At 37.7% G+C, this 13,706-nt stretch overlaps 2 gene segments (V, D, J or C); both read right to left on the reverse strand.

Annotated features, from left to right (window-relative positions):
• Positions 1-2,241: 2,241 nt before the first annotated feature.
• Positions 2,242-2,713, reverse strand: LOC113020971 (immunoglobulin heavy variable 4-38-2-like). The segment is given in 2 exon segments: positions 2,242-2,543; positions 2,627-2,713. Coding segments are annotated over 2 exon segments (345 nt in total).
• Positions 2,714-7,643: 4,930 nt separating this feature from the next.
• On the reverse strand, positions 7,644-8,140 carry LOC145419264 (immunoglobulin heavy variable 4-38-2-like). The segment is given in 2 exon segments: positions 7,644-7,970; positions 8,054-8,140. Coding segments are annotated over 2 exon segments (345 nt in total).
• Between the last annotated feature and the right edge of the window lie 5,566 nt (positions 8,141-13,706).

Consider the following 13,706-nt stretch of genomic DNA (forward strand, 5'->3'; position numbering starts at 1 on the left):
AATGTAAACATCCACCAAAAAACTATTTATTGTAAAACTTTACAACACAAAGGCTTCACAAAATCAGCTTTATTGTATTTCTGAGTGTGAGGATGGAGTTAAATGTATTGTCTATAATTTGAGCAGCAATCAAGCAGTGTTTGACTTAGTGTGATAAGCTTTTGTGCAAAATTTCTTTCTCTTGTGTCACTGTGACTCTCGAGCACAATAATAAACAGCTGAATCCTCAGTTGTCAGGCTGTTCATCTGCAGATACACCTGCTTTCTGCTGTTGTCTCTGGAGATGGTAAACCGGCCTCTGACTGACTCACAATAGAAGCTTCCACTATTGTCGCTCCAGATGAAAACAATCCATTCCAGTCCTTTCCCAGCTGCTTGTCTGATCCAACCAACATGAATATCGCTGCTAAACCCTGAGTATGTACAGGTCAGTCTGTGTGGTTCACCAGGCCTTTTAATCACGGATTCAGACTCAGTCAGTGTTTGGCTCTCAGTACCTGCAGTCAAACAAGAATAATTAGTGACTGTTTTCCAAGCTTATCATTTCACTTTCACAACAATGTTAGTAAAACGACTGCACTTTCCTTACCGGCCCAGTAAATATAAATGATAAGAAAAACAGCCACGAATTCAGGATGATTCATTGTCAAGGCCATTTGTCTCTGCTCCGTGTACAGTGGTGGTTAATCGTGTATTCCCTGTCTTATATTCTGCATCATGTCTTCATGGTAGAGATCATAGTTTACATCAGCTCCTCCTCCTCAAAGACGAACACAAATCCTCTCCTTCACGTTAACACATTACATTTTGAATTATTCAGGCCAACCTTCTGAATGTGATGAAAACAATATGTATTGACTTTTTTTCCTCAGGTCACCCATTCATGCAATTTTTAATACGTTGACATAACGAGAAAATGAAAGTCTTGAGATCAGGGAACAACTGAGCAAGATATCAGTAAATAGTCAATCTGAACTTATACTTTTACCTAATATGTTGTTACAGGTTTTACTCATTCAGTTCGGTTCAGTTCTCACAGCAGAAATTTTATTCTCACTGCTCTTAATGCAGTCGTCAAAACAGTTAAGGCATTTTTCATTACACAAACTCACCTATTTGTCAATTTTGCCAGGGCCAGGAATTCCCTCTCATAATAGGTTTTTCCACCATACTGAGCTACAGATATATTTTGAATGCACAAATAGCCTATCTGACATTAATAAATGGTTGATTACCCTGTTTCAGAGAGCAGGGAGGTGACAGTTATATATCGTATAATGTGGTGGGAATGCAGACAGTTCTTGTAACAGTGTCAAAATCCCCCTGAACCCTTTCACTGCTGTCCCATAATAAAATACACTCAGACATGACGCACACAGTGTCACTGTTTATGAGTCCTCAAAAATGCACTTTTCAACTAAAATTGCATTTTAGAACTAATTAGGCAGACGAGATGGGGGACCGAAGCTGACACAGAGCAGGACTATTAAAATAAAACAGGAAGGATATGAGAGGGACACAGACACAGTGTCAACACTGAACAGAGGGAACACAGAACCAAACCCTAAGAACTAGAACTCGGAAAATACTAAAGCACAGAGCAGCTAGGAATACTTGAGACAGAAGCCAAAACCAACAGACTAACAATAACACATCATGAAATCAAGGATTAATAACACAAAACAGAAAACACTGGGTCACCGACCCAGGACCGTCACAACAGTTGAACAGGTGTACCTAATAAAGTGACTGCTGAAAGTATTGTATGTAGTGTGACGTTATTGGACTATACAGTAGTTGGTGCTATAATCTCAAATTGTATCTGAGAACTGATTATATCTTGAATTACAGAAGTAAAGAAAATGAGTCTCTGAGCTTTGTTTTTCAATTATTTTATTCATGTTTTTGTTTCTTTTTTGCAAATTTTTGCACACTTGCATTTCACATAGTCATGTGCTGCGTGTCTGTTATATGTGGCACCATGGCCTTGAAGGATCACTGTCTCACTTCACTGTGTACTGTACCACCGCACATGGTTGAAATGACAATAAAAGCACTTGATTCGTTAGGCGTAATTTAAACCCATCATATTTTAACAGTTATGAGACAACAAGCAGAAGAAGTTTCTTAGAAGATGAAGTTAAGTTTCATTCATGGTCTTAGAGCTCCTCCTCTGGTGGCTTCATGCTCCAGTTGTTCAGGCACTGAGAGGTTTTTGTTCAGGGTTCCTAACAGTTTGTGTTACTGTGAGTCTCTGGCACAGTAATACACAGCAGAGTCTTCAGGCTGCATATTCTGTCCATTTAGAGTCACTGTGTTGCTTGAAGTGTCCAAGTCAATGCTGAACTTGCTCTTTAGTGAATCTTCATAGTAAGAGCTCCCAGTATCTTTCACCCCAATCCACTCCAGTCCTTTCCCTGCAGGCTGTCTGATCCAGCCTGTCCACCAGCTAAGAGTATAAGAGACCTGACAGGTGATGGTCAGACGCTGACCTGGCTGCAGTATAACAGAGGGTGACTGTGTCAGCTGCTCGCAGTTTACACCTGTGAGGAAAATGTGTTGAATGCATTTAAATTAAAAGTGTGTAGTTTTCATGCTGTCAGTGTTTGTGTTCAGTGAGACTCACAGGATCCAGCAGCCAGCAGCAGCAGCAGAGCTACAGAGAACATGTTGGTGCTGAAGGTGATCTCCCAGGAGCTTCTGTTCTCCTTTTGCAACCAGCAGCAATATATCGAGTCTGTGGGGGAGCTTACTTTGCATACAGATAGACGCTGATACATTATTGGAGATACATTGATTGTTCAAGCAGTGAAAGAGACTGTGTTTTTAACATTTTTAAAAGATGAAAAACAAAAACAATCTTAAAAAAATAACTCTGAGGTTCATTAAAAACTGAATTTTAAAAGAAAAATTTAAACTTGTCCTTGTGACAAGTTATTGACATGTCCTGGGTGAACTCTGCCTCTTTGGCTTATGCAGGCTGGAATAAATAAAAACGAGAAAAGCAAGCCAAATATAATTTCTGATCATTGTTTAAGCCATTTGTCTCTGCCCAGTCTACAGTGCAGACATCAATATGAGAGGAAGAGGAGAACTTCAGAGGTTATGACCTTGCTCGACTCTGTATGTTGAATCCATACAACATAACAAAGTTTGATATGATTGCTAATAAAATTGAAAGAAAAAACATTGTTATAACATTTACTGTACATGTAAATGTTGGGTTCTATGTTTCTGTATATAAACAAGTACTTTGCATAATTTGCACCTTATTAGTTTGTAGATTAAAATGTACAATATAATAAATAAATACAAGCTCACAAACCAAAATATTATTTTAATGAAATCATTTTATGTCATAAATTAATCACTTTATAACATTATTGATAACTAAATTCAGTTTCATGTACTGGCATTTTGTTTTAGGGCTTTATCAATACTTACAAAATCACAATAAAGTCATTGCCAAGGATTTATAAAAAATAAACAGACACTAAAAAAATAGGAATTTGTTAGCAGTCTTAGAGCTTTTTTTTCTGTGAATGTGACTCTGGCCCTGTAATACATAGCACTATTTTCAGGCTGAATATTCTGTCCATTTACTGTAGGATGTCTCTGCTGCAGACGGCACAATGTAACAGAACACAGTTTGCATTTATATAGAATAGCCGATTTTTCAAATTCATTTTTCAATTCAGTTTTTTCTGTTTCATTGAATATAAAGTTTAATAGTTTAATAGTTTAATTATTTATATAGCACATTTAATTACAACAGGAGCGTTGACCAAAGTGCTGTACAAGAATACAACATACATAATAAAACAACTTAGAGTATTAAAAGCAAACACCAAATATGAATTAACAAACAACTCTCATGCTGTATTAAAAGCCAGTAAATAAAAATGCATTTTAAGATAAGATTTAAAAAGATTGACAGTATGAGCCTGTCTGATGTGTAGGGGTAAATTATTCCACAGCTTAGGCGCTACGACTGCAAATGCTCGATCACCTCTATGAACCAGCCTCGACCTTGGTACAGCTAAAAGCAAAAGATCACTTGATCTAAGAGATCTAAGGGGGGTATAAGTCTGCAAGAGGTCAGACAAATACCCGGGAGCCTGTCCATTCAGGGCTTTGTAAGTCAACAATAAAATTTTAAAATTAATTCTGAAGCGGACAGGGAGCCAATGAAGGGAGGCAAGTACCGGGGAAATGTGTTCACATCTTTTAGTACGTGTCAGAAGACGAGCTGCAGCATTCTGGACCAACTGCAGCCTTGCCAGGCAGGTCTGGCTGACTCCAGCATATAAGGAGTTACAATAGTCCAGCTGGGATATAATAAAAGCATGAATCGCTCGTTCAAAGTTTTTAAAAGATAAAAATGATCTCACCTTAGATAAAAGCCTCAGTTTGAAGAAAGACCGCTGTACAACTGAGCTAATTTGTTTTTCAAAGGTGAAATTGCTGTCAAATATAACCCCCAAATTTTTGGCATGTGATTTGACAAAAGGCTCAAGACTGTGCAGGTTAAAATTAGAAGTGTTGGGATTGCCGCTTGGTCCAAAAATTATCACTTCGGTTTTGTTCTCATTGAAGTTAAGGAAATTAGAGGCCATCCAGGATTTAACTTCACCAAGACACTGAAGTAAGGGTTCTAGTGAGGCAGGACTGTTTCCCTTCAATTGAAGATAGATCTGAGTATCATCGGCATATGAATGAAAACAAATGTTGTATTTTCTAAAAATAGGACCAAATTACTGTATCATTAGACTGAAATTAGTTTTTTTCATAATAAATAAAGAAGGAAAATTAATAAAATAATAATAAAACAGTTCTAACAAGTTATGAAAGGATAGAGTCTTTGCTTTGTGTCTCTTGAGGACATTAATAAACAGCAGAGTCCTCTGATGTCAAGCTGCTCATTTACTGTTTGTTTTTTTTTTTGTTTTTTGGGGGGGCGGTCTTCAGGATGCATATTCTGTCTATTTAGAGTCACTGTCTTCCCTGAAGTGTCCAAGTCAATGCTGAACTTTTTCTTTAGGGAATCTTTCTACTAAGAGCTCCGAGTACTTTTCATCCCAATCCACTCCTGTCCTTTCCTGCAGGCTGTCTGATCCAAGCTGTCCAGTGGCCAAGAGAATAAGAGACCTGACAGGTAATGGTCAGAGGCTGACCTGGCTGCACAATCACAGAGGCTGGCTGTGTCAGCTGTTCACACGTGTGGACAAAACATGTTGAATGTAGTAACAGTAAGAATCAGTGTGCAGTGATCATATTTTTTGTGTTCAGTGAGACTCACAGGATCCAGCAGCTAGCGCTAAATATGATCTGATGGGAGCTTCTCATCTTCTTCTGTGACTGACAGCATGATATCAGACTTTATATCAGCCTGTGAGGAAGTTTGATTTGCATACAGATAACAATATTTAAATGTAAACATCCACCAAAAAACTATTTATTGTAAAACTTTACAACACAAAGGCTTCACAAAATCAGCTTTATTGTATTTCTGAGTGTGAGGATGGAGTTAAATGTATTGTCTATAATTTGAGCAGCAATCAAGCAGTGTTTGACTTAGTGTGATAAGCTTTTGTGCAAAATTTCTTTCTCTTGTGTCACTGTGACTCTCGAGCACAATAATAAACAGCTGAATCCTCAGTTGTCAGGCTGTTCATCTGCAGATACACCTGCTTTCTGCTGTTGTCTCTGGAGATGGTAAACCGGCCTCTGACTGACTCACAATAGAGCTTCCACTATTGTCGCTCCAGATGAAAACAATCCATTCCAGTCCTTTCCCAGCTGCTTGTCTGATCCAACCAACATGAATATCGCTGCTAAACCCTGAGTATGTACAGGTCAGTCTGTGTGGTTCACCAGGCCTTTTAATCACGGATTCAGACTCAGTCAGTGTTTGGCTCACAGTACCTGCAGTCAAACAAGAATAATTAGTGACTGTTTTCCAAGCTTATCATTTCACTTTCACAACAATGTTAGTAAAACGACTGCACTTCCCTTACCGGCCCAGTAAATATAAATGATAAGAAAAACAGCCACGAATTCAGGATGATTCATTGTCAAGGCCATTTGTCTCTGCTCCGTGTACAGTGGTGGTTAATCGTGTATTCCCTGTCTTATATTCTGCATCATGTCTTCATGGTAGAGATCATAGTTTACATCAGCTCGTCCTCCTCAAAGACGAACACAAATCCTCTCCTTCACGTTAACACATTACATTTTGAATTATTCAGGCCAACCTTCTGAATGTGATGAAAACAATATGTATTGACTTTTTTTCCTCAGGTCACCCATTCATGCAATTTTTAATACGTTGACATAACGAGAAAATGAAAGTCTTGAGATCAGGGAACAACTGAGCAAGATATCAGTAAATAGTCAATCTGAACTTATACTTTTACCTAATATGTTGTTACAGGTTTTACTCATTCAGTTCGGTTCAGTTCTCACAGCAGAAATTTTATTCTCACTGCTCTTAATGCAGTCGTCAAAACAGTTAAGGCATTTTTCATTACACAAACTCACCTATTTGTCAATTTTGCCAGGGCCAGGAATTCCCTCTCATAATAGGTTTTTCCACCATACTGAGCTACAGATATATTTTGAATGCACAAATAGCCTATCTGACATTAATAAATGGTTGATTACCCTGTTTCAGAGAGCAGGGAGGTGACAGTTATATATCGTATAATGTGGTGGGAATGCAGACAGTTCTTGTAACAGTGTCAAAATCCCCCTGAACCCTTTCACTGCTGTTCCATAATAAAATACACTCAGACATGACGCACACAGTGTCACTGTTTATGAGTCCTCAAAAATGCACTTTTCAACTAAAATTGCATTTTAGAACTAATTAGGCAGACGAGATGGGGGACCGAAGCTGACACAGAGCAGGACTATTAAAATAAAACAGGAAGGATATGAGAGGGACACAGACACAGTCTCAACACTGAACAGAGGGAACACAGAACCAAACCCTAAGAACTAGAACTCGGAAAATACTAAAGCACAGAGCAGCTAGGAATACTTGAGACAGAAACCAAAACCAACAGACTAACAATAACACATCATGAAATCAAGGATTAATAACACAAAACAGAAAACACTGGGTCACCGACCCAGGACCGTCACAACAGTTGAACAGGTGTACCTAATAAAGTGACTGCTGAAAGTATTGTATGTAGTGTGACGTTATTGGACTATACAGTAGTTGGTGCTATAATCTCAAATTGTATCTGAGAACTGATTGTATCTTGAATTACAGAAGTAAAGAAAATGAGTCTCTGAGCTTTGTTTTTCAATTATTTTATTCATGTTTTTGTTTCTTTTTTGCAATTTTTGCACACTTGCATTTCACGTAGTCATGTGCTGCGTGTCTGTTATATGTGGCACCATGGCCTTGAAGGATCACTGTCTCACTTCACTGTGTACTCTACCACCGCACATGGTTGAAATGACAATAAAAGCACTTGATTCGTTAGGCGTAATTTAAACCCATCATATTTTAACGGTTATGAGACAACAAGCAGAAGAAGTTTCTTAGAAGATGAAGTTAAGTTTCATTCATGGTCTTAGAGCTCCTCCTCTGGTGGCTTCATGCTCCAGTTGTTCAGGCACTGAGAGGTTTTTGTTCAGGGTTCCTAACAGTTTGTGTTACTGTGAGTCTCTGGCACAGTAATACACAGCAGAGTCTTCAGGCTGCATATTCTGTCCATTTAGAGTCACTGTCTTCCTTGAAGTGTCCAAGTCAATGCTGAACTTGCTCTTTAGTGAATCTTCATAGTAAGAGCTCCCAGTACCTTTCACCCCAATCCACTCCAGTCCTTTCCCTGCAGGCTGTCTGATCCAGCCTGTCCACCAGCTAAGAGTATAAGAGACCTGACAGGTGATGGTCAGACGCTGACCTGGCTGCAGTATAACAGAGGGTGACTGTGTCAGCTGCTCGCAGTTTACACCTGTGAGGAAAATGTGTTGAATGCATTTAAATTAAAAGTGTGTAGTTTTCATGCTGTCAGTGTTTGTGTTCAGTAAGACTCACAGGATCCAGCAGCCAGCAGCAGCAGCAGAGCTACAGAGAACATGTTGGTGCTGAAGGTGATCTCCCAGGAGCTTCTGTTCTCCTTTTGCAACCTGCAGCATTATATCGAGTCTGTGGGGGAGCTTACTTTGCATACAGATAGACGCTGATACATTATTGGAGATACATTGATTGTTCAAGCAGTAATAGAGACTGTGTTTTTAACATTTTTTATAGATGAAAAACAAAAACAATCTTAAAAAATAACTCTGAGGCTCATTAAAAACTGAATTTTAAAAGAAAAATTTAAACTTGTCCTTGTGACAAGTTATTGACATGTCCTGGGTGAACTCTGCCTCTTTGGCTTATGCAGGCTGGAATAAATAAAAATGAGAAAAGAAAGCCAAATATAATTTCTAAACATTGTGGAAGCCATTTGTTTCTGCCCAGTCTACAGTGCAGACATCAATATGAGAGGAAGAGAACTTCAGAGGTTATGACCTTGCTCGACTCTGTATGTTGAATCCATACAACGTGACAAAGTTTGATTTAATTGCTAATAAAACTGAAAGAAAAAAAACACTTTTTTTCATTTGAAAAAAATGTTATAACATTTACTGTACATGTAAATGTTATGTTCTATATTTCTGTATATAAATAAGTACTTTGCATAATTTGCATTTTATTGGTTTATAGATTAAAAAGTACGAAATAATAAATAAATACAAGCTCCAAAACTAAAATATTATTTTAATGAAATCATTTTATGTCATAAATTAATCACTTTATAACATGATTGATAACTGAATTCAGTTTCATGTACTGGCATTTTATTTTAGGGCTTTATCAATACTTACAAACTCACAATAGAGTCATTGCCAAGGATTTATAAAAAAATAAATAAAGAGACACAAAAAAACAGGAATTTGTTAGCAGTCTTAGAGCTTTTTTTTCTGACGCTGGCCCTGTAATACACAGTTTTCAGGCTGAATATTCTGTCCATTTACTGTAGGGTGTCTCTGCTGCAGACGGCACAATGTAACAGAACACAGTTTGTAGTTATATAAAATAGCCGATTTTTCAAATTTTTTAATTCAGTTTTTTTCTCTTTCATTGAATATAAAGGAACAGATTACTGTATCATTAGACTGAAATTAGTTTTTTTCATAATACATAATAAAAGAAAATTAATAAAATAATAATAAAACAGATCTAACAAGTTATGAAAGGATTGGGTCTTTGCCTTGTGTCTCTTGAGGACAATAACAGCAGTGTCTTCAGGCTCCATATTTTGTCCATTTAGAGTCACTGTGTTGCTTGAAGTGTCTAAGTCAATGCTGAACTTGCTCGTTAGTGAATCTTTGTAGTAAGTACTCCCAGTACTTTTCATCCCAATCCACTCCAGTCCTTTCCCTGCAGGCTGTCTGATCCAAGCTGTCCAGTGGCCAAGAGAATAAGAGACCTGACAGGTGATGGTCAGATGCTGACCTGGCTGCACAATCATAGAGGCTGGCTGTGTCAGCTGTTCACATTATGAGAGAAAACAGGTCACACTGGGGCATTTAGTATAAATAGTAAAAATTTTAGTGCAAATAAAGGGAAACATTATTTAAAAAACAAATTTAGTGTTGGATTTGTTTGTAGTTTTGGAAAATAAAATCATCCTAATTCACACATGACAGATGAAAACATTTACATTTAAAATATTTATTGTAAAACTGTACAACACCAAGGCTTCACAAAACCAAGTTTATTGTAGTTTTGAGTGTGAGTGAGTTAAATGTATTTTTCTTTAATTTGGGGGAAAAGCCTAAAATCAGAGTTTGATGGGTTTTTGTACAGAGTTTCTTCCTTTTGTCTCAGTGTGCCTCTCGAGCACAATAATAAACAGCTGAATCCTCAGTTGTCAGGCTGTTCATCTGCAGATACACCTGCTTTCTGCTGTTGTCTCTGGAGATGGTAAACCGGCCTCTGACTGACTGAGAGTAGTAGCTGCCACTACTGTCACCCCAGATGACAGCAATCCACTCCAGTCCTTTTCCAGCAGCCTGTCTGATCCAAGCATTATTATAATCACCACTAAACCCTGAGTATGTACAGGTCAGTCTGTGGGAGCCTCCAGGCCTTTTAACCACTGATTCAGACTCTGTCAGTGTTTGACCATCAGTACCTACAGAAATGTTAACAGCTCATTAGTCCAGTCATATTTTTTCACATGCTCATTTGTATACCAGAAATATATGTCCTTACCAGTCATGAAACAGAACAGAATCAGGAAAACGACTGCATAAAAAGTTCTCATTATTCTAAGAGTCAGTTGCCTTTGTCCAGCCTGCTGTGTGTATATTAGGTTGAGTCCCTGAGTCTTACTCTCAAACCCATAAAAAGCTGCTGAAAACATCAGTTTTGCATTGACTCCTCCTCCTTAGCAAAGCATATCTTAACCTGAAAAAACAAATAAACTGAAAAATTGTGACTTTATTTTATTCTGGTGGTAATTTTACATTAAATGAGAATTTGAACAGAAATGTCATTATTAAATCATTGGATTATATTGTATTACATAAGCAAACATACAGTATATTTAGGCGTTAAACCAATACTGAACGATGTGGTAATCAATGTAAAATTTTATTTGTAGATACATTTGAATAATGTTTAAGCCGCATATTTTTGGCCCTGCCTAATAAAATCCAGGTGGCAGACTCTGTCCTTTTGATTTAAAGCTCTTTGCTCACAGCTTCATTTTCAACATGATGTTCAGACTGTCTGTCCTGCTGACAGTTGTCTGTCTGCCCTGTGAATTGCTTCACGTTGCAATGCATCAATTATTATTTTTATTTAGATCATTTGTTTAAGTCATTATTTATCCCTGATTTTCATTGATCTGTTTTTTCTTCTGGTTGTTCAGCAGGTTTGAATGGTCAGGCTTTGGAGTCCATTCCCTCCACTCCAGTGTTTAAAAAGCCCTCAGTCTTTCCTGTAGAGGAACCAGTTTCAATTTCACACACGGGCTTGACACTGAGACAAGAAGATATGACTGACTGGGGAGACAGAGGGAACATAGTCTGGACACAGGACGACACAGGGTGACTAGACATGAAATGTGGAACACAGGTAATGCACAGTAACAGAAACCTAAAAAAATAGGAACTATGGATATAACATATGCAGAGAACAATAAGGAGAACAAAACCATGAATAACAATAAATCAGAGAATATAACTTAAACTAGAGTTAACACACACTGGATCACAGACCCAGTACCATGACAGAGTACCACAGTAACCTCAGCAATTTACTTTCTGCTAATCACACTCTGTGAGGATTCTCAAAGATATAAATAAACTGAATAAAAATATTTTGAGATTAAAGCCTTAATGATGTTCCTAAGCATAAATGAACACGTGAATTTATGCTTAGGAAGTGTAATGTAAATACATTCACATTTTTTGTTAGATTTTATTCCAGCTATTTTTATTTTTCATCTAAACGATCACAGAATTCAGGTGGAAAAGAGCAGGATTTTTATTTCCATACAAAGATTTGTTCAGATGTGAAAGTGTTTTTAATAACAGTCAATGAATAACCTTTCCCTGCAGGCTGTCTGATCCAAGCTGTGTACCAGCCAAGAGAATAAGAGACCTGACAGGTGATGGTCAGATGCTGGCCTGGCTGCACAATCACAGAGGCTGGCTGTGTCAGCTGTTCACATTTCACACCTGTGGAGGAAACATGTTGAATGCTGTAAAAGTAAGAATCAGTCTGCTGTGATCATAGTGTTTCTGTTCAGTGAGACTCACAGGATCCAGCAGCAGAAGCAGCAGAGCTACAGAGAACATGTTGGTGCTCAGTATGATCTGATGGGAGCTTCTCATCTTCTTCTGTGACTGACAGCATGATATCAGACTTTATATCAGCCTGTGAGGAAGTTTGCTTTGCATCCAGATGGATGCTGACAGATTATAAGAGAAAACAGATCACACTGTGGAAAATTATTAGTAAGAAAAAAGTTTTTTGCAGTCAGTTGTTTTCAGTGGGAAAGATCTAAAACCTAACAGTGATTAGCACAATGTTTTCAACTGAGAAGTTCAATGAATTTAACAGCTCCTTTTAGTCCCCTTTATGAAGTGGTGAGATGTTGTGGAAGTTTTCCATTTAAATAAAGCCTGCAGATGAGCGGTGAGCTGTAGCTAACATCCTTTAATCAAAACACACAAAGAACAGACAGCCAAGCTTGTGGAGAGCCTACATGACCGCAGGGCAGACGGTCAGCAGAGTCTCCCGAGCCTAACATGGCTCTCAGTTAAATACCTTCTTCAGGAACAAAAGGCAGTACACAGCTGTTTTACACCTTAAGGTTCACACTCCCTTGCTACCTCCCAGAGTCCTCAAAGAGACAAAAGATTCTTCCTGTGGAGTTGTCTGCTTCCTCCCAACGTCCTTACTAGACCCCCACCATTTGTCTTACTGTATGGATGTGAAACATGTTTAAATCCAGTGGCACCAAGGCATTATACAATAAAATAATGTGATTAATACATAAATAAAAGAAATTCCTATACAGAGAAAATACAGAATACTTCAGAAGTAATTGTTATTTAATCAAATGAAAGAAGATTTAATACTGAGATTATACTAATATTTGTCTTGCTCAGCAGGACAAATATCAGTATTTCAATACCAGTTAGATATTGAATATCATTCATTTATGTCCTATTTCAGTATTTTTAATGTTTATATTTCTTTTAAAAATATTTTCTAATCATTTTGACAAAAAGTTAACTTTTCATTGATATTAAGGAACAGAAAATCAGCTACTAACCTTTAATGTCATTTGTCTGTGAAGGTTCTCAGTGGAGGTGGAGGTGGCCTCCACCTCCACCTCCACCTTAAGACAACAAAAATCAGCTGTGATCACTGTACTGGCATTAAGAGTGGATGTACTCTTCAAAAGAACTCATATTTTAAATATGATAAACTTGACATTACACAGTGACTTTCTGCTGTTGAGTCTGGAGTCCGGCCCCTGACTGACTCAGAGTGATAGATGCTGTCACTGTTATGGCTGATAATAACAGCAAACTGCAGTCCTTTTCCAGGAGTCTGATCCAAGCGTTTCAGTGATGGCTACTGAACCCTGAGTACGTACAGGTCAGTCTGTGTGAATCTCCAGGCCTTTTTACTAGGGGTGCAACGATACACAAAATTCACGGTTCGGTTCGATACTTTGGTGTCACGGTTCGATATTTTTTCGATACAAAAAAATGTTCATGCCTTTTTAATTTGTCAATTATTAACATTTTAAATATATATTTTAACTCAAAAGTACAGTTTTTAAATTTAATGTTGCTGAAACAACAAAATAATAAAAATAAATAAATCTATCTGATCGAGGAATCACTCATCTTTGGAAAAGAGAGTTTATTACAGAGAAATGGCTCTTTCCGAAATAAAAGCTATACTATACTCTTCTTCTGGGCTATATTCTCAGCAGCATATTAAACATATCAGGTCCCCATGAAGAGAATCATGTGCTAACGGCTGTCTAAATGACGCGGGTAAAGTTTGTAGCATGTGTGCTTGTTGTTTTTGTTTGCTTCCACTTGTCTTTGCACTAGGATGATGTCGGCGTACATGTGCAGTCATATTCATTGTGTTCCCACTAGTGCTG

Source organism: Astatotilapia calliptera, chromosome 4, assembly GCF_964374335.1.
Source record: "Astatotilapia calliptera chromosome 4, fAstCal68.1, whole genome shotgun sequence".
NCBI lineage: Eukaryota > Metazoa > Chordata > Actinopteri > Cichliformes > Cichlidae > Astatotilapia > Astatotilapia calliptera.